The following is a 24370-nucleotide window of genomic DNA, read 5'->3' as shown; positions in this document are numbered from 1 at the left end:
CAAGCATATCAGCAATGCTGAGGATGGTGCAAGATAGGACAAGGTTCAGTTCTCTAATTCACAGGTCACTGTGAGGTATAGTCAACTTGATGGCACCTAACGATAAAAAACAGTGCTTCTGGGTCAAGATAAATACACTGTTTGCTCCCCATCCCAACTCCATTCTCCTCACTTCTGACAAAGAATTGAGTTGAGGCTCAGGGAATCTTGGACTAGGCAGCCCAGCATCCTGGGCAGATCACACGCACACACAGTCCACCAGGATTCACATGAGGTGAGGAGAGTGGAAGGTAGTAACCATAGCTCTGTGAAGCAAACAGCTGTTGGGGTGGCCCCACCGTCATAGTAAGGCAGACCCCACTGCTTGTTGCACTGTCCTGATCCCTCACTAGCTACCTCCTCTTCCTCTCTCTGAGTCCTGACATCCCACTAATGGGCTCAGCCAGATAGCAAGGCATCTGGAGAGTCAAAGTTAGAAAGCGGCTTTGGATATGTTGTAGACAGTGTCTCTTTGAGTCAGAGACATAACAACAACAGCCAGCTGGAGTTGGCATTTAAGAGTAGGTTAGTTCCATAAATCCTTTCTGTTCTTGAGCTCAGGTGACTCAGAAACTTCTAGAAAATGCCTGAACCAAATGTGACCCCTGGATCTGAGCATCAGCTGTGACCCAGATACTTTACATCATTACCTGCTTGTTTGACTTGCCCTGTTTCTGTTGCTGTTTTGATTTTGCACAGAAAAGAGAGACACTGGGCAATTTGGGGACAGGGGAGGCTGCTCATCCTGGGGGCTCACTGAGGTGAGGATGGGAGATGACAATCACAAATTAAGGCACAGCAGTGGGGAGTGTCCTTGGGTTTTGATACAACACTTTTCCCAACCTAGCTGTCTTAGGTCTCAGGTGCCAGAATACCCTGGAAGCCAGCCGAGGCCAGTCTCTGCAACTAGTTGCTGCCACGCTGATTCTGACTTACAGAGAACCCCTGTGTGTCAAAGTTAGAATCGTGTTCCATTGGGTTTTCAAAGACTAATTATTTTTAGGCAGGTGGCCAGATTTTTCTCCCAGATTCCTGTGGGTGGGCTTGAACCACCAAACTTTAGGGTTGCAGCCCAGCCATCAGTTTTCTGCAGCGTCCAGGGACTCTAGAACTCCCACAAGAGTTGAAGAAGTCCAGTTGACTGCCAGAACGACAGAGAAATGGATCCCCTCACCTAATGGGAAGACAAGTTTAAACAAGTGAGCCATTGAGAGCTTTCCCCTGGTTGTGGACAGACACCAAAAATTAGTAATTGGGGGAGAAGAGTCAGGAAGCATGGTGACTACAGGTGGTCTGGACGGTAGTGAGTGCCACAGCTGAGAGAGCAAGCAAGCTGAGAGCAGAGAAAGATCTGGATGTAATCTGCTAGAAGCAAGCCCAGGAAGAAGTCTGACCCCACCTCGCCATCTGCACAGGGAAGGGAGGCGAGGAGGCGGGGCTTGAGTGCAAGGCTCCGCCCAAGTCCCCACCCATACCCCGCCTTAACCCCACCCCTAGCGTCTACCCCGCCTCTATGCCCCTCCCCGACTCGCCTCCTCCTATAACAGGACCCGACTCTTGCCCCGCCTCCTAGCCCCACCCCTAAATCCCGGAAGCAAAAGCTTCTCGGTCCTCGGAGCGGGGTCACGACCGGGCCTGCCAGTGCGAGGATTCCGACTGGACGAGGGGTCGGCACCATGCACAGGAACGTGCGGACCACGCTCATTTTCGGCGGCTTTATCTCCCTGGTTGGCGCTGTCTTCTACCCCATCTACTTCCGGCCCCTCTTGCGGCTGGAGGACTACAGTGAGTGACGTCTGACCTGCGCGGTTCCCTACTCACCCCCACGTCCTGCACCCTTCTCAGTTCCACGTGGTGAGATGGAAAGAACGCGACCCAGGAGGCTCGGGTTCGAGTCCTGCCCTGTGCGGCCGTCTGATGACCATGGTCAAGTGTTTACTCACTGAGACTGGCCTCATTCTTTTCTATGAAGCAGTGATCATGAAGTTTTCAGAGCAGTCAATCGCATGGGGGAAATTAGCCATTCGTCGTCTGTCTCCCAAGGAGGACCTGGTGGATTCGAATCGCAGGCCTTTAGGTTGGCAGCGCAGTGCCTTAGCACTGAGCCTCCACCAGAGCTTCCTCCCTTTCCCTCTAGGCTCTGGGGAACATCATAGATGGTAGCACCCAGTAGGTCAGCTGTGAACACAACTTCATACTCTTCGATAAGATTTCCTGAATGGTGAAAACGACTGAGTGCTGAGCTGTTAACAATAGGTTGGTGGTTCGAATCCACCCAGAGTCTCTTGGGGAGGCAGCGTGATGATCCCTTCCTGGGAGGTCACAGCCTTGAAAAGACTATGCAGCAGCTCTATTCTGCACGCGTGGAGTCACCGTGCGTCGTCATTGGCGCTTTGACAGCATCAACTATAACGCTCACAGTTGGCATTCAAAATATAGTGAAGCCGATCAGCTGCACTTGAAGGCATTCTGACTCATGGCGACCCAATGGGACAGTGTAGAGCTGGCCCACTGGGGCTTCTTGGCTGTGGTCTTCACAGAAGCCGACCGCTGCAGAGAAAATTGGAACCCACTTAGTGGTGGGTTGCGGCTGCTCACTTTCCCTTATGTGCTGTGTGCCCTGTGGCCTGCTGGTAAATTGCTGAGCTGTAATCGCCAGAGCCACGCGGTTCAAATCCACCAGCTGCTCAGCAGGAGAAAGATGGGCATTCCCTTCTCATGTGATTTATTGCCTCTGAAAACCCTCTGGAGGATCAGCTGTGGGTCAGTTAGCAGCCCAATATTTAGAGTGCACCCCTAAACCCAAGCCAGGCCACCTGTGGTGAAGTCTGTCTGACAACTCGTGCACCTAAAGGGCAGAGCAGAACTGCCCCCTCCCTGTAGGTTGCTGAGGCTGTGGGTCTTTATGGGACCTGACAGCCACACCGTTCTCCCACGGAGCTGTGAACTGGGCCGTTTGGTAGCGGTCTAACATTCTCACCAATGTGCCACCAAAGACTCTCTTTCTTATTTAGGATTCACCAAAAACGTGATTGTTTAATTTCCACTCCCTTACTTAGACTTGGAGAAGGTTGGGCAATTTTCCCCCATGCCATTTATTGCTTTTGAAAACCTTTTGGAGGGGCAGCCCTGGGTTGATTCCACCCCACAACAGTACCTTACTTAGCAGTAGATACTATTACAGAAAAGAGAAAGGATGCCAGTTTAAAGACTAAGGTGTGTCTGATGCAAATCATGATGTTTTCAGTTGCTTCCTGTACATCTGAAAGTCAGACGGTGAATAATGACTGAAGAAGAATCAATGCCTTTGAGTTGTAGTGTTGGAAAAGAGTACTGAATATCCCATGGACTGTCAGAAGAACAAACAAGTCTGTCTTGAGGAAGTGGAACCAGGGTGCTCCTTAGATAGTGAAACTTCATCTCACATACTTTGGGCATGTTGTCAAGAGGGACCTTGGAAAAAGACATCATCCTATTGGAAAAAGGCATTAGAAAAAGTGGATGCTGCAGAGGATGGATTGATATAGTAACTACAGCAGTGGGTTTGAGTATAACAGATGGTCCCACTGGTGCAGGATAGAACAAGGCTTAGCTCTACTGTTCCTAGCTTCTCTATGAGTTGTAGTTGATGTTCAACAACACCTCACACCAACTATGATTACAGATGGAGTAATCGAGGCTCAGAGAGGTTCTGAGACATACCCAGGTCACACAGCAAGTAAGTGGCAAGGTGTTTATCCCATCAGCCCAGCGTCTTCCACACCATGAAGTTGAGAATGATGGTGATGGGGATGGGAGCAGGGAGGGCAGCTGTCCTGTCCTGGGCTTACCGGTACTTTTGTTAACACTTTGTTTACATTACAGATGTCTTCAAGTGGAAATATTTCAAAGCGAAACTCCTGACCTGAGTTTAAAATTTTTCCTCTCCTTTCCCTTTAGGTTTTCTCCCCCACCCTCTCACCCCCACCCCCCATTCTGCCGATTTTCTTCATTTTAAGCTAGCTGCTCACATGACAATGGCGAATATCCAGGGAGTAATTTTCCCCCTTAATCATTCGAGTTCTATCATTCTAAAAGCCAAACTCTCCTTCCTGGAGACCTATACCTCAGCACGGATTAGCACTTTGATACATCTGAAACCATCTGTCAGAGAGAAAATATTAGGCATTAGGGGCTCATTCTGTTCTCCAGGAAACCTGAATCATCTTGAAGATGGAAGAGGGCCAGCCCTGCCCCTCGAGAATATTAGCTGAGGCTGAAAGCTGTGCGATTGGAAGGCAGGCTAAGGCTCCGTGTAAATGCTCTGCCCGTTACAAATGCCACATTTGGTGTCTGGAGGCACAGCCTTCTAAGTACACCTCAGATTTTCTTGTAGCTTTTTTCCATCAGCCAAGACGGCACTGGCCTCCCAGCGTTCTGCCCATCAGCCTATCAGCATGTGCAGCGCGTGAGGGGTCAGGATGGGTCAGAGGAGCTGCCTTGAATAATCTGTTTCCATCCTCCTTCCTCCCTCGATCCCTGGCCCAGACTATTTTACTAGGACCTCTGCAGGGGAATGAAAGGAGCCCTGGTGGAATGGTGGTTCAGTGCTTGATTGCTAAGAGAAAGGTCAGTGGTTTGAGCCCACTTGGCAGCCCAGGGGAGGAAAATGAGGCAGTCTGCTTCTGTAAAGATTACAGCCTTGAAGCCCCCCACCCCGAGCAGTACAGCTTTGCTGTATAGTATCATTATGTGGCAGTGGGTGGAGAATTTGAGAGCCATTGGATAAGTTTCAGTTAGGAAGTCCAAGTCAGTGGTTCTCAGCCTGGGGCTCATTTTCCCCTGGGGACATTTGGCAGAGTGCCCCCTGAGTACCAAAGATGGTGAAGCTTTGTATCACATACTTTGGGCATGTTGCTAGGAGAGGCTAGTCCTTGGAAGAGAGGCATCATGCTTGGAAAGGTGGTCAGCAACCAAGAGAAGGGCCCTCAGAGAGATGGATTGACTCAGTGACTGTAGCACTGGGCTCTAGTGTGTCAGAGATGATGAAGTTGGCACAGGTTAGGGCAGGGCTCAGGTCTGTTGTTCACAGGGTCACCGAGTTAGCCTGGCCTCGGCAGCACCAAACAACAGCAAAATCCTGGAGTGGATGGTACCTTCCAGGCTGGGCCCCTGGCTGAAGTGGTTTGACTCCACCAGCTGTTCCATGGGAGAAAGATGGAGATTCTCCTTCCTTTAAGATGTAGAGCCTTGACAGCCCAGCGGAGGGAGGATCACCATGCGTCAGAATACACTCAGTGGCCGGGGGGTTGTTTTGGCTTGGTGGCATATTGCATTGGCCATTGGAATGCTAACAGAAGGTTAGTGGTTCGAAACCACCAGCCGCTCTATTGGGGAAAGATGAGGCGGTCTGGTTCTAGAAAGATTTATGGAAACCCAATCGAGGGCTGCCATGCACCAGAATGAACTCAGCAGCATTGAGTTTGGGACACTTGGTTGTCACATCCTGTGCTGAGGTGTGATTATGCTACTAGTGTCTTTTGGATAGAGGCTGGGGATGGTGCTTGGCGTTCTACAATGTGTAGGACAACCACTGAAATTGAACAGTTACCTGGCCCCAGATGTCAGTGGTGCTGAGAGGGAGATCCTGTTTAGTGCAGAGGGTCAGGTGTGGCTTTGTGCTGTGGACCCCTACAAGCTCCTTACAGGAGCTCCCACAGAGGCTCTGGTTATCCGACTTGGTCTTTTAGGTAGTCTGGCCTCAATAGCCGCATTGTTGACCTAGGTGGTCGCCTGCCTTAGTGATTTGATCTTGATTTCTTTAGGCAAATCTTAACTGGGAATCATGTTTACAAAACCTCTTGGAGAGGAGTCAGTGGCACAGCAGTTAAGCACTTGGCTGCTCACCAGATGTGAAGAATTTGACCTTCGGGAGAACATTGTGTCAGCCTCTCTACCTCCATGAAGATTGACTGCCTTGGAGACAGGACATTTTTACTCTGTTTTCTATGATAAGGTCACCTGATGTGCTTGTGGCTAAGGAGTTGTGGTGGAGTCATAATTAAGTGCTCAGCCTGGCTGCTGATAAAAAGTTTGAGATCTCGAACCCACCAAGCAGCTGAACAGGTGATCTGCTTCTGTAAAGATTACGTATAACCTCAGAAATTACGTGGGGCAGTTCTGCTCTGTGCTGTAAGGTGGCTGGGGCTTTGTTAGCACCTAGTGACAAGAGGGTAAGAACAGGAAGTGGGACAGAGGAGGAGCCAGGTCCCTTCCTGCATGATCTCAAGGCAGGTGGTATGACCTCTCTGAGCTCCACCTGCCTCCTCTTCTGTGGCACTGGTGTTTCCAGGACTTTAACAGCTGGTGGGTGAACTGAATAAGGTAATGGGTGTGGAGGTACATAGTACAGTGTTTGTATTACTCTGTAAACATTACTCTGAAAACAAGGAACCACAGGGCAGAGGTGTGACGTTTAGTGGGGTCCATGCATGATCAGGCTGTGATGGCCAACCCAATGGGAAGCTAGAGCGTCATTTCATTTCACCACACCCAGATAGCGTGCACTTTGCCTCTTATTTTCATAAGCCTGAGTTTGAACAATCTGTGTGCCTGGCCGTGTGCTGAGTGTGTGGCTTCCCCACTCACCGCTGGGCTTTGTCTCTCTGTGTGCACCCAACCCAGTACACATTCCGTTCTCTGCCCAGTAGCCATCATAGTCTTTTCTAGTTATCCTTTTCTTGCAGACTTCTAGCCGCCTGTGTGCTCAGAGAAAGGACTGTATTGTTTTGTTTCTTGGATGTTGGCCCAGATTTGCTTTGGGGCCTAGTAGAGGTCAATATTTGCAAATGTTCTCTGGTAACGTGGAAGGAATGTATATGATCTTGTGGGTTGGAGTTGTGTCTATGACAGTCACAAGTCATAGACTAGGCCTGTAGATTTCTGTTATCTTGAAGTCCTGTCACTAGCTGTGTATGCATGCAATCTAGGATAGTCTGAAGAATTCTCTATGCTTAGTATTTGTTGAGTGCCCGAGTAGTGCAAATGGTTGAATGCTGACCTGCTCATCAGTTGAAAAGTTGGCGGTTCAAACCCATGCAGAGATACTTCTGAAAAGCCACATCCTTTGAAAGCCCTCCGCCGAGTTCTCTGAAGTTGCACTGGCCCACCATCTGAATGAGGTGTGTGGCAGCTGGGGCTGACTTCTCAGGTTATGTTAGGTTGGGTGCTTTCCAGTTAGCTATAACTCAGAGACCTGGCAGAACCTTATCCTAACCCGCTCCACCCTCTGGGTCTCCACCACGTCCCAGCCCATGGCTGCAGTCAGAGTCAGGTCTTCCTCTCTTTTGCTGATTTCTCCTCCTGTTGTTGATTGCTCTCAAGTCGAGCACGACTTAAAACGACCCTATGAACAAAAGACCTGAAGCCTTTCTCCTAGGGGATCGCGTAAGCCTTCCATTGTGTCAGCACGTCTGTTAGATAATACAAGTCTGTTTTATCTGCTATTATTATAGCTGCCAGCTCCTCCCCTCCCCTGCTTTTCGGTTAATATTTTCCTGGTGTACATTTTCCTGCCGTCTTACAGTCAGCCTTTATTTGACTGTATGTGACAATCTCCTAAGTACCGTGAAATGAGATTTTTCCAATCCAATCTGACAATCTTTTAACTGTTGAGCTTATTTTCTTGTACGTTTACTGGTATGCTTGGATTTACTTTCACATCTTATTTTGTGTTATTCAGTTTATTCTGTCTGTGTTTACTGATTTTGGTTGTTAGAGTGAGTTTCTATTTTTCCTCCCCTACCCTTATTGAATTAAAGGTTTACATTCTAGTTTTATTCTTGAAGTGATTTCTGTTAAGTGCTGTCGAGTCAAGTACGAACCATAGCTTCCCTATGAGCAGCAGATCTGAACCACTCTAGCCTGCACCGTCCTCCCACTTCCTGACACACTAGAGCCCATTGCAGCAGTCACTGTGTTAATCAACTTGTCGAGGGTCTTCTTTCCTTTGCAGACCCTCCACCCTTTCCCGCATCATGTTCCTCTCCAAGGAATAGCCCCTCCGAGCAATATACCCGAAGTACGCGAGTGGAAGCCTCATCATCCTTGCCTCCAGCGAACACTATGGCATATTTGTCTCTCCAAGACATATTTGTTTGTTCTTTTGTCAGTTCATAGGATGTTCGGGACTCTTCTCCAACATCACAACTCAAAGACATGAATTCTCCTGTCATCTTTTTACATCGTGCAGCTCTCAGATGCATAGCAAGTGACCAAAAAGACCATGGCTTCAATCAGACGCACGTTAGTCCTCAAACTGACAGCACTACTCCTCAGTAATTTGGAAAGGTCCCTAGCTGCAGATTGTCCCAGTGCAGTGTGTCTCCTTATTTCCTGACTGCTGGTACCAAGGGTGTTAAATGTGGATCCAAGTAAGACAAAGTTGTTGACAGTTTCAGTCTTTTCTCCATCCATCATGCTATTTATTTCCTATTGGTCCAGTGGTAAGACTCTTTCTTGGCATTGAGATGCAAGCCATATTGAAGGCTGTATTCTTTGATCTTTTGCAGCAAGTGCTTCAAGTCTTCCTCATTTCCAGCAAGCAAGGTTGTGTCATCTGCCTAACTCAGCTTATTAATGAGTCTCCCTCTGATCCTGGTACCACATTCCTCTTCATCGAGTCCAGCTTCTTGAATAATTTGCTCAGTGAATGGAATTAATAGGTATGGAGAGAGAATGCAACCCTTACCTCACTCCCTTCCTGATTTTAAACCATAGAGTGTTCCCTTGCTCTGTTTGCACAGCATCCTATTGGTCTAAGTCTAGGTTTCGCATGAGCACAATCAAGTGCTCTGGGATTCCCATTCTTCTCAATGTCAGCCACAACTTGTTATATGATCCACACAGTCAAATGCCTTTGCATAGTCAGTAAAGCACAAATAGACATTCTTCTGGTATTCTTTACTTTCAGCCAGGATCCGTCTGATGTCAGCAATGATATCAGGTGCCACCATTTTAAAACATAAAATTAATCAGCATTTTTATGCCTCTGAACAATACAGGGAATTAGAGTGCCTTAACCCCTCTTCCCTACGCCTCTTAATACATTTCAGTCCTGCACTGTATAGCCTTGCCCACTATACTTCCCAGGTCTGTTAATAGTACCTCTATTTAAAGCAGTCATTGATTGTTTGCCTTTATATTTTTCAGATACCAGTCCTTGCCTCTCACTTCTTTATAGTTTTCATTTTCTTCCTTGTGAAATACATCTGTTAGTATTTCGATGGTGAGGATTTGTAACTGGGAAGTTATGTTTTTGTTTTCAGAAAATGTGTAGGAAGAAAACTGATAAAAATGTGGAAAAGATTATTGTGGCCCATTAGTTCTTATTTTGTCACTATATCTGCTTAAATATGTAATTAAAATAATTAGTAATCTGCTAATATCCTTAAAATAAAGTCCAGCCAGTTGAGGGTCACAGAAATATTTTCATCAGGAAAGTGAGGTGGTATTTGGTGGTATCCGTCTGACTGGATGTGAAGGAGGGAGAGATTGGAAGGGTCAAGTATTGAGGCAAGAAGGCCTGTGCAGGAAGATTGCATGTCCTTGAATCTCAGCGATAGGAACTGTAGCTTGACCCAAGATGGTGCTTCATGGGCTGGAGAAGAGTGATTGAGTTTTGGAAGCCGTGCTGAGTATGCCACGGACGGCCAAAAGAACAAACAAATCTGTCTTGGAGAAGGTGCAACTCGTAAGGTGCCCCTTAGAGGCAAGGGTGGTGAAACTTTTTCTCACACCTTGTGCATGTTGCTAAGAGGGCTCAATCCTTGAGAAAAGACAGCATGCTGGGGAAAGTGAAGGGTCAACGAAAGAGAGGAAGAGCCCCCACAAGATGGGTCAACACAGTGACTGTAACCGTGAGCTCCAGTATCTCGAGGGTGATGGAAATGGCACAGGAGAGGGTACAATTCAGATTCGATTGTTCATAGGGTGGCTATGCATTACAGTCACCTCAGCAGCACCTGATAACATTTGAGAAGTAAACTCTGCAGAGATTGGTGACTGATTAATATGAAGGAGAGAGAGAGGAAGAAGAGGGAGATTGATACTCCGCTTTCTGGCTCTAGGAGCTGTAAGATGGTGGTGTTGATCATTAACTGTGAAACATAAGAAGGAAATGACTTTGTAGGGGTTGGAGATGCGGTCGCTCACTTTTGGCTGTATTGACTTTTAGGTAGGGGATTTCTCGAGATTTCCATAGACAATGGATGTTACTAATCTGGAGCTTTGATACTGGATCTGAGCTGGAGTTAGAGAGGGGGGCATGTCTTCAGTGTGTGGATGGGAGCAACAGTCGTGCGAGTGAATAAGGGTCTCAGGCAGCGTTCAGAGAAGACAAGCTGATGGAGAATAGAATGCTGGTGCCCACCAGAGCCTGAAGATCTGACAAGCAAGCAGAGGAAGAGACTGAGGGGAGGGGAAACCAGTTGCTATCAAGTCACTTCCAACTCATGGCAGCCCCATCTGTGCAAGTCCAGCTACCTTCCCTAGGATTTCAAGACTGGGGCCTGGGAGGCTGACCACCAGGCCTTTCCCCCAACATCTCTGGTTAGGTCCAAACCACCAGCCTCCCAGTGAGGGAGCAGTTGAGCAGTTAACTCTTTGTGCTACTCAGGAACTTCTAGAGGCTCCAGAGAGAGGGTTAAACCAAGTCACGGGGCAGGTACAAGCTCAGGGGAGTCTGGGCGTGCTAACAAGGGGGGTGGTCAGCAGCCTTAGACTGCCTGGAGCCAGTGGGAAAAATAAGACTGGAAAAGTACCCCCTGGATTTAGCAGGAAGGAGGGCAAGGTCATTGCGTGCTAGCAGGGTTAGCAGTGGGCGGAGAGTGGGTTGCAGAGATTGAGGAGTAAATTGTTGTTGAGTGTTGTTGAGGTGATTTCAACTCACAGTGACCCTGTCTGCTCAGAACAGAATCCTCCTGAGTGCTGTTTTCGCAGGCGCTGCTGCAGCGACTCCGCCACTCCATCTCATCGTGGGTTTCTTCCCTTTCACTAACCCTCTACTTGGACGAGAATACTGTTTTTCCCCAGGCTGGTCTGCCCAGTGTGTGGGAGACAAAAATCTCATCATCCACGCGCCTCAGGAACGGCCTGGCTCTGCTTCCTCCAAGGCAGATGCGTTTCTTCTGACAGGAACACATTCTGATAGAATAGTCATTATTCTCCTTCAGCACCGTAATTAATAGGCATCAGTTCTTTTACAGCCTTACCGTTTCCTCGTGCATCCGAAGTAACTGAAAATACCACAGCTTGGGTCAGGCTTGATTTCACCCTAAAAGTGCTATCTCTGCTCTCTACAATTTGAAAGACCTTTTTTTATAGCAGATTGACCCACAGCAGTGTCTTATCCTTTGCTGTCTTATAAGACAACTTCAGCTTCTGTGGGTGTTTGTTGTGGAGCCAGGTAAAATGAAATCCTTGACAACTTCCATCCCCCCCTCCCAATTTGTCTTGACGTTACTTATTGGTCCTTACACACGAGTTCTTGTCTTCTTGATGGTGAGGAGTAGTCCGTGAGGAAGGCTACCTTTGAGCTTTGTTAATAGTAAGCCATTCAGATCCTCTTTTTTTTCAAGTTAATTTTTTTATTATTATTATTAATTTCAATGAATATTTACAGAGATTGTGGATTTCCGTTCATTCATGGTTGCACTTTTCTCCCCGCCCACCTCACCCCACCCCCATTTCGCTCTTCTTTAAAAGCAAAAGAAAAACTCCTTCATTGGTATACAATCCCCCCACCCCCACCGCCCATCCTCCCCCCCACCCTACCCACCCCCGCCCCGAGTATACTCCACTCTGCGATGAGGGAGAGAACAGTTTAAAAGTAATATATTTTAGGGCATTATGATTATCATTCAGATCCTCTTTACTTTCGGCAAGTACGGTTGTTGTCTGTATATTCCAGGTCGTTAATGAGGCTCCTTACAATCCTCATGCCACATTCTTACTCATTGAGTCCATTTTCTCAAACTGTTTGCCGCAGATGGTTTAAATGAGGAGACACAACCTTGACACACATTGTTCCTGATTTTAAGCCACACAGTGTCCCCTTGTTCTGTTCAAATGACTACTTCTTGGCCTGTGTACAGGTTTTGTATGAGCACGATTAAGTGTTCTGGAACTCAGTATTATCCATAATTTATGTGATCCATACAGTTGAATGCCTTCACATGGTCAAGAAAACACAAGTAAACATCTTTTGGGCTTTCTCTGTTTTCAGCTACAATCTTATTTTCCATCAGGAATAGTGTCTTCCCCCCTCCCACACCCTTTTCTGAATCCAGCTTGAATTCTGCCATCAATATACTGCTGCAACCTCATTAACATCAGAGAAATTAGGGTTTTACAACCCATGGGATAATTACATAATACTGAGAATCATGGCTTAGCCACGTGGACACGTTTTCGGGGAAGACAGTTCAACCCTTGACAGATGAGTGAGCTCATCCAGCATTGCATCCATCTGTTTAATCATCTTAATTGACAGTCTACTAAACATCTCTGTAGACAGTCCATTAAATTGCCTGTTTAAAGATGCTTGGCTGTGCAGTGAGGAGAATGACAAAGTAATATTTGCAGTAGGTTAAGGGACCTAGGGAGAGGTTTGCTCTATTTTTACTTTGAACTAGGAAAGATGGCAGTGTGTTTGGACAAAGGAAATTGCTCAAGAGTGAGGACAGTCCATAGGATGAGGTTGTGTGCTTGCTTGGAGGAGAGAGCCTTGAACTTGAACTAAAGGCAGGCTGCTGCTTCTCTTAGTCAGGGAGAGGGGCAAGTGTGCATTGTGAACTCAATGCTAAGCGTTGTTGGCCCTTACAGATTGGCTGCTCTTCTGTTAGTGACAGAGGAGACCGTGTCTATGAGTGATAGGCACCTCTATGTGCTTCTGTTAGTGACATAGAAAGCCAGGTCCATGGGTGATAGACACCTCTATGTGCTTCTGTTAGTAACATAGGAAGCCAGGTCCATGAGTTATAGACACCTCTATGTAAGACAGTCCCTCCTTGAAGCCTTCTCTTCCCCCAGCCTCTATCCCTACCCACTGACCCCCCGTACTCCTGGGCTTAGTGCTCATTTGCTTCTGCTTTTTCAGCCACTTCTTTGACATTCATGTTTTCTCCTCTGACCATCCTTTGTGCATTTATATCCCCTGGGGTTCTGAGCATACCAGGGAGAGACCCACGGTTCTGAGAAGAACAGGGCAGAAGGCCAGCCTTGGAGAACGGAGTTCCCAGTGAGAACAGCACTGGGAGCCTGTCACTGGGAAGGAGGAGACCAGGCTGTGGAGAGTCCCTGTGTCAGGACACCGTGGGCCCTGCAGGTGGGCCAGCTTGACTGACGCAGGCCTGCCTGCATATGTAGACGATGGGACAGAGAGGCCCCAGGTCTCTGCTTGTAGCAGTTAAGTGGGCTCAGGAAAGAAGATTAAGGCGGCTGAGGTAAATAAAAATCACCATGATCTTCCACGATTGAAAAGCAGGCACGCCACGATCACCACACAGCCCCGTTGTCGTAATGTGCTGTCAAATCAATATGACTTAGAGCAAGGCCCTGTGAACAGTGGATCCGAACCGTACCTCACCCCCCCACCAGCGTCATGATCTCTGTCACGCTCAAGCCCGTTGCAGCAGCCACCGTGTCAGGCCACCTTGAGGGTCTTCCTCTCTCTCTCTGATCCTGTACCGTTCGCAGCATAATGTCTTTCTCTAGGACAGGTTCCTCCTCTTGAAAATGTCCAAAGTGAGATGAAGTTTCACCATCCTTGTCTCTAAGGAGCTTTCTGGTTGCCCTTCTTCTAAGGTGTACTTAGTTATTCTTTTGGCAGCCATGGAATATTCAGCACTCTTTGCCAACACCACAATTCAAAGGTGTCAGTTCTTCTGTCATCCTTATTCCTTGTCCAACTAGCACATGCATGAAAACAATTGAAAAGACCATTGCTTGGATCAGGCACACCTGAATCTTTAAGCTGATGTTCTTGTTCTTTATCGTTTTGGAGAGGTCCTGGACAGCAGAGTTCCCCAGTGAAACACATCTTTTTGTTTCTTGTCTGCTACTACCATGAACCAGGACTGGCCATCCACTTCCGTAGTAACTGGCCTTTGAAAATGGTTGCTGGCAGAGGACTGCCTTGCTGCATTTCATTTTGTCATTTGGTGTGCTTTTAGCTCTTTTGTGAACTCAGCCAGACTTTTCTAAGGTGTTTTGTGGAGCACAAGGCATCTCATACTGAAATGCACATTGGAGACGGGACCATTGGCATTGGCAGTCACTGACCCCAAACCAGAAGTATAAACCATCGCTGTGCTTCTGGAGGGACTCCCACACCCTGGCTTTTATCTGTTCTATTGACAGAAAGTGGTTTATCTGAAGAGCCCATGTTCAGGAAACAGTACAGGTGCTTTAACTAGGTTTAACCAGGATGCTAAGCTGTCTTTGTAGCTTGGAACTAGACAGTGATCTTGAACATGATGTTTTTAAAAATAGCATGTGTGTTAGGCATTTGAGGTCAGGCTGTAAGATGAGGCAGAATAAGATAATTTCAGTGATTCTGATAATTTTTAATTAGATGGGCAAAAGCATAAAGCTGTGTTTTTCCAGAAGGGCTTGAGCTCATTAAGGTTCCTTGTCCAGGGTGACCCAGCACATTAATTGCGGTGTGGACACTGGACTCCAATCGCCTTCACCTCATCTGATGCTTAATGCCCTGTCTCTACGGCCTTTATGACAGCAGAGTTTTAACAGTCAGCATTTCACAGTGGAGGAGCTGGAGAATATCTCAGTTCTCCTCTCTCTCAGTCATTTTCAGCTGCAAAGCTCCCGACTGAATGCATGTTAACATTCCCAGAACAAGGCTTTAAAGATCACGGTATGCAGTAATCCTTACCTTGTATAGGCATTTTCTTTTATATGCCAAGTGCTTTGAATATGCTCTCCATTCTTCTCTCTATAAAATCAGATGAAACTCATGGCCAAATGAATGCTTTTTTTTGTTGTTGGGTTTTTTTTTTGTTTTGTTTTGTTTTTAAACCTTAGCTTCCTGGATTCAGCCAGGCTCTCTGGTGACAGAATCAAAGTGCTAGGAGTAGTCAGTGCCTTGGTCAGATGGCTTCCTCTCATCTGCTGATTCACACCACCTTCGTCATGTGGTTTCTCCTCTCTTATATGGTTCACACCCCCTTGGTCATGTGATTTCTCCTCTCCCCTGGTTCACACACCTTGGTCATGTGATTTCTTCTCTCCCCTGGTTCACACCATCTTGGTCAAATGGTTTCTCTTCAGTCTACTGGTTCACACTAGTTTGGCCATTTGGTTTCTTCTCAGTCTGCATATTCACACCAGCTTAGTCATGTGGCTTCTCCTCAGCCTGCTAGTTCATACCACTGTTGGCTCACAGCATGTTGGTCGCCTGCCTTCTCAGTCCTCTGGTTTACACCCCCTTGGTCATGTGATTTCCCTCAGTCTTCTGGTTCACACCCCCCTTGGTCACGTGCTTTCCCCTCAGTCCTCTGATTCACACCCCCTTGGTCACATGGTTTCCCCCCAGTCCTCTGATTCACACCCACTTGGTCACGTGGTTTCCCCTCAGCCCTCTGCTTCACACCCCCTTGGTCACGTGGTTTCCCCCCAGTCCTCTGATTCACACCCACTTGGTCACGTGGTTTCCCCTCAGCCCTCTGCTTCACACCCCGTTGGTCACGTGGTTTCCCCTCAGTCCTCTGATTCACACCCCCTTGGTCACGTGGTTTCCCCTCAGTCCTCTGATTCACACCCCCTTGGTCACGTGGTTTCCCCTCAGTCCTCTGATTCACACCCCCTTGGTCATGTGGTTTCCCCCCAGTCCTCTGATTCACACCCCCTTGGTCATGTGGTTTCCCCTCAGTCCTCTGATTCACATGTCTTTGGTCATGTGGTTTCTCCTCTGTCCACTGGTTCACACCACCTTGGTCATGTGTTTTCTCCTCCGTCCATTGGTTCGCTGCACCTTGGTCATGTGACTTCTTAGTCCTCTGGCTCACACTTGCCACCATTCGTGTGATTTTCCCCTTCACCACGTGGTTTCTACTTGCTGCCATTGCACCTCTAGTGCTGGGTCTGTCTGGGCAGCTGCAGGAAAGAGAAACCTTGAAAAAGTTTTGACTTTACATTTTAAACTTTATATTTACTTCTGTTTTTTAAAGATACACTTTGACGTTATCAGCATGGAACAGTCACAGTGATGCTGGACCTTTTCTTTATATGTATTATTTGAAAATTATGTTCTAGTCCATCAAGTTGACTACAGCTCATAGTGACCCTGTGAGCAGCAGATCTGGGCGTCCCACCATCCTCATCGTGTCTCATACGCTCAAGCCCTTTGTGTCAGCCCATCTTGTCGAGGGTCTATCTCTGGCCCTCCACCCTTCTCAGCGTGATACCTTTTTTATAATAACTGGGCTCTCTTGACAACATGCCAAATGTTTGTGAGATGAAGTTTTACCATCTTTGCCTCTGAGAAGCACCCTGATTTCACCTCCTCCAAGAGAGATTTGTTTGTCTTCTTGACAATCCATGAGATATTCAAGTTGAAACTTGTCAGATTTTAAAAAAATTACATATTGCTATTTGCTATCTTTTTTAAAGTTGAAGTAATCGTTATGGAATTGTCACAGGGATGCTGTATCTTCTCTTTATACTTATTTAGCAATTCCTATTTTTAAATTTAAGTAAAAACTCAAACTGACAAAAGAGTAAACATTTTCAGAACAGGGATATTGTCCTGAATCACCACAATGCAGTTATCCAGTCCAGGAAATTTACTGTCATTATAGTCCTGTTTGATTTGAAGAAGACCCTTGCCCAGGCGGCTTGATCTAGTAACTGCAGCAGTGGGCTTGAGTGGATCGGAGATTATGAGAATGGCACAGGACAGGAAAGGGTTCAGATCTAGTGATCATAGGGCTGCTGTGAATTGTACTCAAGTTGCCGGCACCTAACAACACAGCCCTATTTAATACACAGTTCATATTCACATTTTGTCATTGGTACCAAGTGCACCAAGATGTGAGTTGCTGTTATTTTAACTGAATTGGTGGAAGATGAGGCCACATTGTCTTCTCATTGGGTAGGTGTGGTGTTATGGGTTTATTGTTCAAAATAGCTTCCCTAGCCACTGATTTTAACTTTGCCATGTGGATGGGTGGGGATATGCGAATAGGGCATGTTAGTCTCTCCACAAGGGATCAGATGGTCTTGCTGTTAAATTGCACGGATTCAGCAGCAAGTTTTGAGGATCATCACCACCAGAGAAGAAGCAGGCATGCAGTGGATGCCCTTTGGGGCCAGAGTCTTGTGCCAGCCAGACCTATAGCAGCAGCTATGGCCAAAGCAGAGAACCAGAGATCTGATGTGAGACAGAACTAACCTTTGGACTGCTACCCCATGGAACCAGAGCTAAGAACCTTGGCCTAGCTTTACTAGAAGACTGGGGAGGTGGGTGAGAGCCATAATTAGCAGGACTAAGAGCTTTGCAATACTGTCTTAAAGCTGCTAGACTCAAGGCTGAGCTGCCAGTGAGCACATTTCAGAAGCTGTCCTGAGTGAATGATTGTATCTCATTGCCAACCTGAACAAATTGTCTTTTGACTTCCCAGATATGATTCTGTGTGATTTATGAGTTATCACAACAGATTTTGGATCTGGTAGAGCAATAAAGTTGATGTGAGGTTGAGTAGAAGGAGGTACAGGCGTGTGGGAGACATGTTTGACCTCATGGGAGTTGGTTTGGGGTTGTGGATGTTGTTGACCAGGACAGTTCCCCTTTGTGGAGTTGATAGAGGTCAGCTATGGCCGTCTCCACATAGCCCTTACTCTTTTTACTGTCTTTTAAGGCTCTTGTCATATTCTGCACCAGTTTTTAGGTGTTTACCCGCTGACCTTTCTCAGGACTGCCCTCCACTGGTCTTCCAGAGTTATACCAAAAAGAAGTGGCTGGCATAGTACCATTGCAGGAAGTAGCATATGATCAAGAATCAGTGTAATGAAGGAAGACTTTCAAGCTGCACTGAAGATACTTGGTGGGGGAGGGGGGAATAAAGCCTCAGGAATTGATGGAATACCAATTGACATGTTTCAGATGGCAGCTGCAGCCCTAGATGTGCTCACCAGGCTGTGCCGAGAGATCTGGAAGACACCTACCTGGCCAGCTGACTGCAAGAGTTGTTCCCATTCCCCTAAAAGATAATCCAACAGAATGTGGGAATTATGAGACAGTAGCAGTAATATCACATGTAAGCAAAATATTGCTGAAGATTATTTAAAAATGGTTAGAACATTGACAGAGACCTGCCAGAAATGCAGGCTAGAAGAGGTGTGGCACCAGGGATATTATTGCTGATGTCAGATGACCTCGGCCAAGCGTAGAGAATACCAGAAGGATGTCTGTTTGTGCTTTATTGACCACACGAGGCATTTGATTGTGAATCATAACAAATTATGGCCAGCACTGAGAAGAATGGGCATCACAGAACACTTAATTGTGCTCATACGAAGCCTGTACCTAACCTAAAAGCCTATTGTCTGAACAGACTAAGGGAACACTGCATGGTTTAAGATAAGAAAGTTATGTATCAGGGCTGTATCCTTTCTCCATACCTTTTCAGTCCGTATGCGGAGAAGATCATTCAGTCCGTATGCTGAGAAGCAGATTTTTTGATGAAGAATGTGATAACAGGATAGGAGAAAGACTCATCAACAACCTGGATTATGCCGATGACGCAGCCTTGCTTGCGGAGATGATAGAGGACTTGAAGCCCTTGATGCAGAAAATCAGAGACTATATAGCCTTCAATATGGATTATATCCTAACATCAAGAAAACAAAAACCTTCACCACTGGGCCAATAGGAACTATCATGATAGATGGGGAAGTGATTGACATTGTCAATGATTTCATCATACTTGGATCTACAGTCAACACCATTGGTACGAGCAGTCAAGAATTCCCAGTTGTTACATCCCGGTTTTTACATTGGGAAAAGCTGGTACCAGGGACCTCTCCAAAGTGCCGAAGAGCAATTTAAATCTCAGTTGATCCAAGCCATGGATCAACTACTTTCTATGCACCTGAAAGTTGAACAGTAACTAAGGATGATAGAAAACAGTAGACGCCTTTGAGCTGCCGTGTTTGAGAAGAGAACCGAATATGCCCTGAACTGCCAGAAGAACAAACAGGTATGTCTTAGAGAAAATGCAGTTTCTCTTTAGAAAAAGGATGCTCCTTAGAAGCAGGGATGGTGGATTTCGGTTTGGAGGAGGCCTCGGTACAACTTTATTCTGTCGTCCCACATCTGGGTTCATCCAACACCAGCCACCTCTGCCATGCCGCCCAAGTTCGACCTCAGTGAGATTAAAGTCGTGTACCTGAGGTGTACCGGTGGAAGTTGGTGCCACGTCCGCTCTGGCCCCAGGATCGACCCTCTGGGTCTGTCTCCAAAAAAGGTTGGTGATGACATTTCCAAGGCCACCGGTGACTGAAAGGGACTAAGGATTACAGTGAAACTGACCATTCAGAACAGACAGGCCCAGATTGAAGTGGTGCCTTCTGCCTCTGCCCTGATCATCAAAGCCCTAAAGGAACCACCCAGAGATAGAAAGAAGCAGAAAAATATTAAGCACAGTGGAAATAGCACTTTTGATGAGATTGTTGGCATTGCTCGGCAGATGCATCGCCGGTCTTTAGCCAGAGAACTCTCTGGAACTATTAAAGAGATCCTGGGAATTAACTGCCCAATCTGTGGGCTGCAATGTTGGTGGCCACCACCCTCATGACTTCATAGAAGACATCACCAGTGGTGCTGTGGAATGCCCAGCTAGCTAAGGAATGACAGATGAAAATATTTCAATAAAGGATCATTTGTTAACCAAAATAAAAGAAGCAAGGATGGTGAAACTTTGTCTCACATATTCCAGGCTAGTGTTTGGGAAGGTTGCAGTGTCAATGTTCGGCAGGGTGGATTGGCGCAGTGACTGTATCTGTGGCCTCAGGTATGACAAGGATTGAGGATGGTACAGGATAAGGCAGACTTCACATCTGCTGTTTGTAGGGTTGCTGTGTTGTTGTTGTCAGTGTCCTTGGGTCAACTATGACCCATGGTGACGCTGTGAACAACAGATCTGAACCCTCTCCTATCCTGGGCCATCCTCACTTTCTCTGACACACTAGGGCTCCTTGCAGCAGTCACTCTGTCAATGCATCTGGTTTTAGGTTCTTCCTCCTTTTACCACCCCTTTCCAACAAATAACCTCTCCTGCCAACATGCCCGAAGTGTGTGAGATGAAGCTTTCTCATCTTTGCCTCCAAGAAGCATTCTGGCTGCACCTTTTCCAAGACACACTTGTTTGTTCTTTTGTCCATTCAATACTCTTCTCTAACATCACAACTCGAAGGCATTAGTTCTTTCATCCTTATTTGTTGTCCAGCTCTCAGATACATAGCAAATGTTTGAAAGGACCATGACCTGAATCAGTTGCCCCTTAGTCCTCAAATTGACATCATTGCTCCTCAGTAATTTGGAGAGGTTTATGAAGAGGTTGCCATGAGTCATGGTCAGCTTGATGGTACATAAAGACAACAACAACAATATGGCTATTGAGTTATTGTAAATGTTCAGTAAAACAGCAGTTCACGCAGTTGATGCATCTCACAATATGGACATTGGATATAAAGATACTTTTTCATTTCCAAGGACTTAAACATTATTAGTGGATTTCTCTATTATCATGCAAAACTCATCCTGTGTGTATGCTTTACCTGTTTTAATAATAGACTTTGACCCTTTGACCAGAGTTGCAGATCCTCAATTAAAACTACAAATCAAACCCCTGCCTTAGCACCAGGGGGCAGAGTCGGCCTTGCTGAGACACCAAAGTGGGGAATTCTAACCCAGCTTTGCAAAACTCCAAGCCCCGCTCTGCCCCTCTGCCCTTTAATCATTTCACTCCTGGTAGAAACCTACTCTCACTGCTGAAGTTGGTAATTAGCTGATGTGGATTTGTCTGCACAGTTAAGCCCCTGGCTTCTGTGGGTGCCCTTTCCTGTGCCCGATAGCCCCGTGCCCTTGGTCCGGTGCCCGAGGAGGACCAGAAACCCACTCTCCGCCTCATCACAATGTGCTGGCAAAGGCCCGGGGGCCCGGTGCCCGTTTCCCTTTTAGCATATTCCACCTTGACAAATAAAATGCTGTTCTTTGTGTCAGGCTGAGCGTTTATATAAGACTGTGCCAGTCTTCGAGTATTTATATAACATTAATGGATTAGGGAGTGGGGGGGGCGGGGTGCTAATACCCAGTTATCACTTGGTAGGAACTGGTTCAGCAAAGCGGTTTAAATTGCTTGGCCAAGCCAGATGACAGAGGTGGTTGCATTAGGACAAGGATTATAAAGAGATTATGGCCTATTTAAAATAAATCTTCCATCTCCAGCCTCATTAGCAAGTACCAAGGAAGTGTGAAGTTAGGGGTTTCCTGCCTTTCACTTTAGAGTTTATGACACAGCTAGGCACTCTGTCCTGACTACCAAAGTCACCCACCTCCCATGCTCATCAGTGGGCCAGCTTCTTTGATTTTGAGGACTCTACCTCTTAGAACCTGCTCTGTTACATACGTGATGATGTCTGATTTGCTTAAGTCTTTGAGTTTCTGACATTTGTTTTAAAACATGTCTCTCTCCTCGTCTGTGTTACAAGTAAATGAACCTTTGACCTTTTAGGTCTGGAAACTTGGATCCCTTTCCATTTCTGGCAAGACGGATGGCTGCGTGGTTCTTTTAGTATTTGACATTTTCTAAGAGCGAATTGGAGACACATCCATGCTTTGAAAGTGCAGTGTAAACAGAATATAGGGCTCCATCCTCTAGGAATTTAAAGTCTTAGGAATGGAAAAGACTTTTTTGTTGTATTATTTCAGAGCATTTGACCTCTGAGAGTCTCCCCATTATCCGTTCCAGAGGGCAGAACTCGTGGTCCAGAGGATCACAGCTGCCTTTCCTCCTCCTCTATTCAGAGGTGCCCGGTGAAACCATCATCAGGCTGTGCGGTCCAATTGGCATCATCCCACAATCTTTTCTCTCCCGCCCTCTCAGAATTGAAGATCAAGATTCACATAATCCCCTTGGCCCGGTATTTTATTTGCCAGGGCAAAACTTAGCATTGATAAAACTATCAGGTAGGTCACTTAGGATTGACTTTCTGTCACATCACAAGGGAAGCAAGTTCAATGCATATTTGATTTGGCAGAACCCTGCCTTTTATAGTTGTGCAACTTTATGAGAATCCGTAGGGTAGAAGGAAGAAAGAAAGGGGCCTAATATTAAATAAGAGCTAAATGTGGATTTAAAGAAACACTGTCAGCCAGATTAAAATAGAGGTCTGATTACAACATTTAATTACTGTTATTTAGGAGGAACTAGCCTTGGGCTCCAAAACTTACTCCTGAAAAGGTGCCATTTGTTTGTCAAGATCCTTAAAATAACAAGTCTTTGTTTTCGCAGACCTTGAGCCGATTCTAAACCACTTAGAAGAATGCGTCAGGGTGCATGAAGCCCACAGACATAAAATGCCCAATTTCTCTTGCCCTCGTGTGTTGGGCATCTCCAAAGAGCCAGGCTGAGCCACTGTAGCTGAAACACGCTTACTAATTGGCACATCACCTGCAGTCAATTAGGGAAGCTTCAATTATCCGAACCAAAGCCACCCACCCAGAGATTAATTTTCTGCTCTATTTCCTATCAAAAACATAGCGTATTTAGCTCTGAGTTCCCCTCTTGTGCGGAGTGTGTTTGAGATGTATCAGCCTCATCTTTTTCTTGTTAACTGTACTTGTTCCTTCAGTTCAGCGGCTTTCCCCTTCATAATATCACGCCCACCAGTTCCCTCAAAACTGTTCTCTTTTCGTTGTTTTGTTGCCTTTCCAAATTGCTGAGATCACAGGGAAAAGATGCTGTTTGGGAAGCTTTTCTTTTGAAGTGTGACTGGCTTTACTGAATTGAGAATATCCAGGGCTGCCTTACAGGGTGCATTCCAGGGCCTAAAAACTTTTACACTCTGCCATCTCAGAATTTAAAAGCGCTTGTAAATGTTGTTTTCTCCTTGTCCCATGCAGAATATTTCTTTTTCTCCTTTTTTTCTAAAGAATCCTTTTTCTATTGTGTGGTTTATTTTTGTTTTTGTTTTCCCAGAGAAAGAACAAGCCATAAATCGAGCTGGTATTGTTCAAGAGGATGTGCAGCCCCCAGGTAAATGAAAAAGAAAGAAACTCAAACACAGTCCCGTTTGTACTGTTGTGTGGGTGTGGGTGTATGAGTTGGCTTTGCTGTAGGGCATGAGGGCACTTACCCCCCAGCTCCGATTCTGAGGTGACTGTTTAGTTCACAGCAGTTGGCACTTTGTAGGTGCCACCGCAAGACTTCGTGTCAATATTTCATTCCAGAACCACTCCAGGCTTTGCCACATTTCTCTTTTGCATTTGATAAGTGGGCATAAAAATGGAACAAGTGTGCAATTAAATATGAAGTATGAATTGCTATTTCGCAGACTCACTCACAGAGTACCTGTTAAAACACTACCCTCGTGGGAAAATACTGTTTACAAGTGAGCTCTTTAATTCGTGGAGGGCTCAGCTTTGTACAAAAGCTCAGATACTCCCTGTGTGGCTAAGCGGTTAGTTGGGTTAGCATGATCCCTACTGGTTGAGAAGTCAAGATTTCCAGTTTGTTTATCAAAATGATTCTTCTCTGTTGGATTTAAAAGGAAAAAAAAAACAACCCAAAAACCAACCCAACAACAAAATAACCCCAAGCTAGACCAGATATCTATGTTCTGGTTGTGGGGTGATTTCTAAGCCATTTAGAGTCCCCTGAGGCTGTCATGCCTGCCCCCAGCTGTTCAGGTCCGGGTCTGGCCGCTCAGTTGACATGCAAATTGCACAACTCAATTCCAGCGGCATTTTGTTTGTCGGAGGTGGTAGGGAGTTTACAGATGGATCCTGTTTTTTTATTCATGTCTCTTTCCACAGGGTTAAAAGTGTGGGCTGATCCGTTTGCCAGGAAATGAGAAAGCTATCACCGGCTCCGATTATGAAAGCAGACATCTTCGTGCTTTCGGTTCTGGAGCTAGTAAATCACCTCCGACTGGAGACACCGACCGGAATGCCATCAACGCGAGGACTCATACAGCAGGATTGCCCCAGGATTCATATTCCCTTTATTCCCCTCGTTAGGAATCAAAAGAATACGGGGACAGATCTCACCATTAG

General features: G+C 46.3%; 1 protein-coding gene across 1 annotated transcript; it reads left to right on the top strand.

The window, feature by feature from the left end:
• Window positions 1–1715: 1715 nt before the first annotated feature.
• Window positions 1716–24168, top strand: SMIM20 (small integral membrane protein 20). Its single transcript, XM_006899265.1, has 3 exons — window positions 1716–1824; window positions 23295–23351; window positions 24131–24168. Exons 1-3 carry the CDS (start codon window positions 1716–1718, stop codon window positions 24166–24168), a joined length of 204 nt encoding a protein of 67 aa, XP_006899327.1.
• Window positions 24169–24370: the final 202 nt, after the last annotated feature.

Source organism: Elephantulus edwardii, unplaced genomic scaffold, assembly GCF_000299155.1.
Source record: "Elephantulus edwardii isolate Elephantulus edwardi_28Jun2011 unplaced genomic scaffold, EleEdw1.0 scaffold00250, whole genome shotgun sequence".
Lineage (NCBI taxonomy): Eukaryota > Metazoa > Chordata > Mammalia > Macroscelidea > Macroscelididae > Elephantulus > Elephantulus edwardii.
The sequence above is the reverse complement of the archived record's forward strand: the minus strand, read 5'-3'. Positions and strand labels throughout refer to the sequence as shown.

Excerpts from the sequence above, each read along its gene's own strand:
- SMIM20 (XM_006899265.1), top strand. The coding sequence starts at position 1,716 with ATGCACAGGAACGTGCGGACCACGCTCATTTTCGGCGGCTTTATCTCC. Across the intron at positions 1,825-23,294 it reads CTTGCGGCTGGAGGACTACA|AGAAAGAACAAGCCATAAAT; the intron begins GTGAGTGACGTC and ends TTGTTTTCCCAG. Across the intron at positions 23,352-24,130 it reads AGAGGATGTGCAGCCCCCAG|GGTTAAAAGTGTGGGCTGAT; the intron begins GTAAATGAAAAA and ends CTCTTTCCACAG.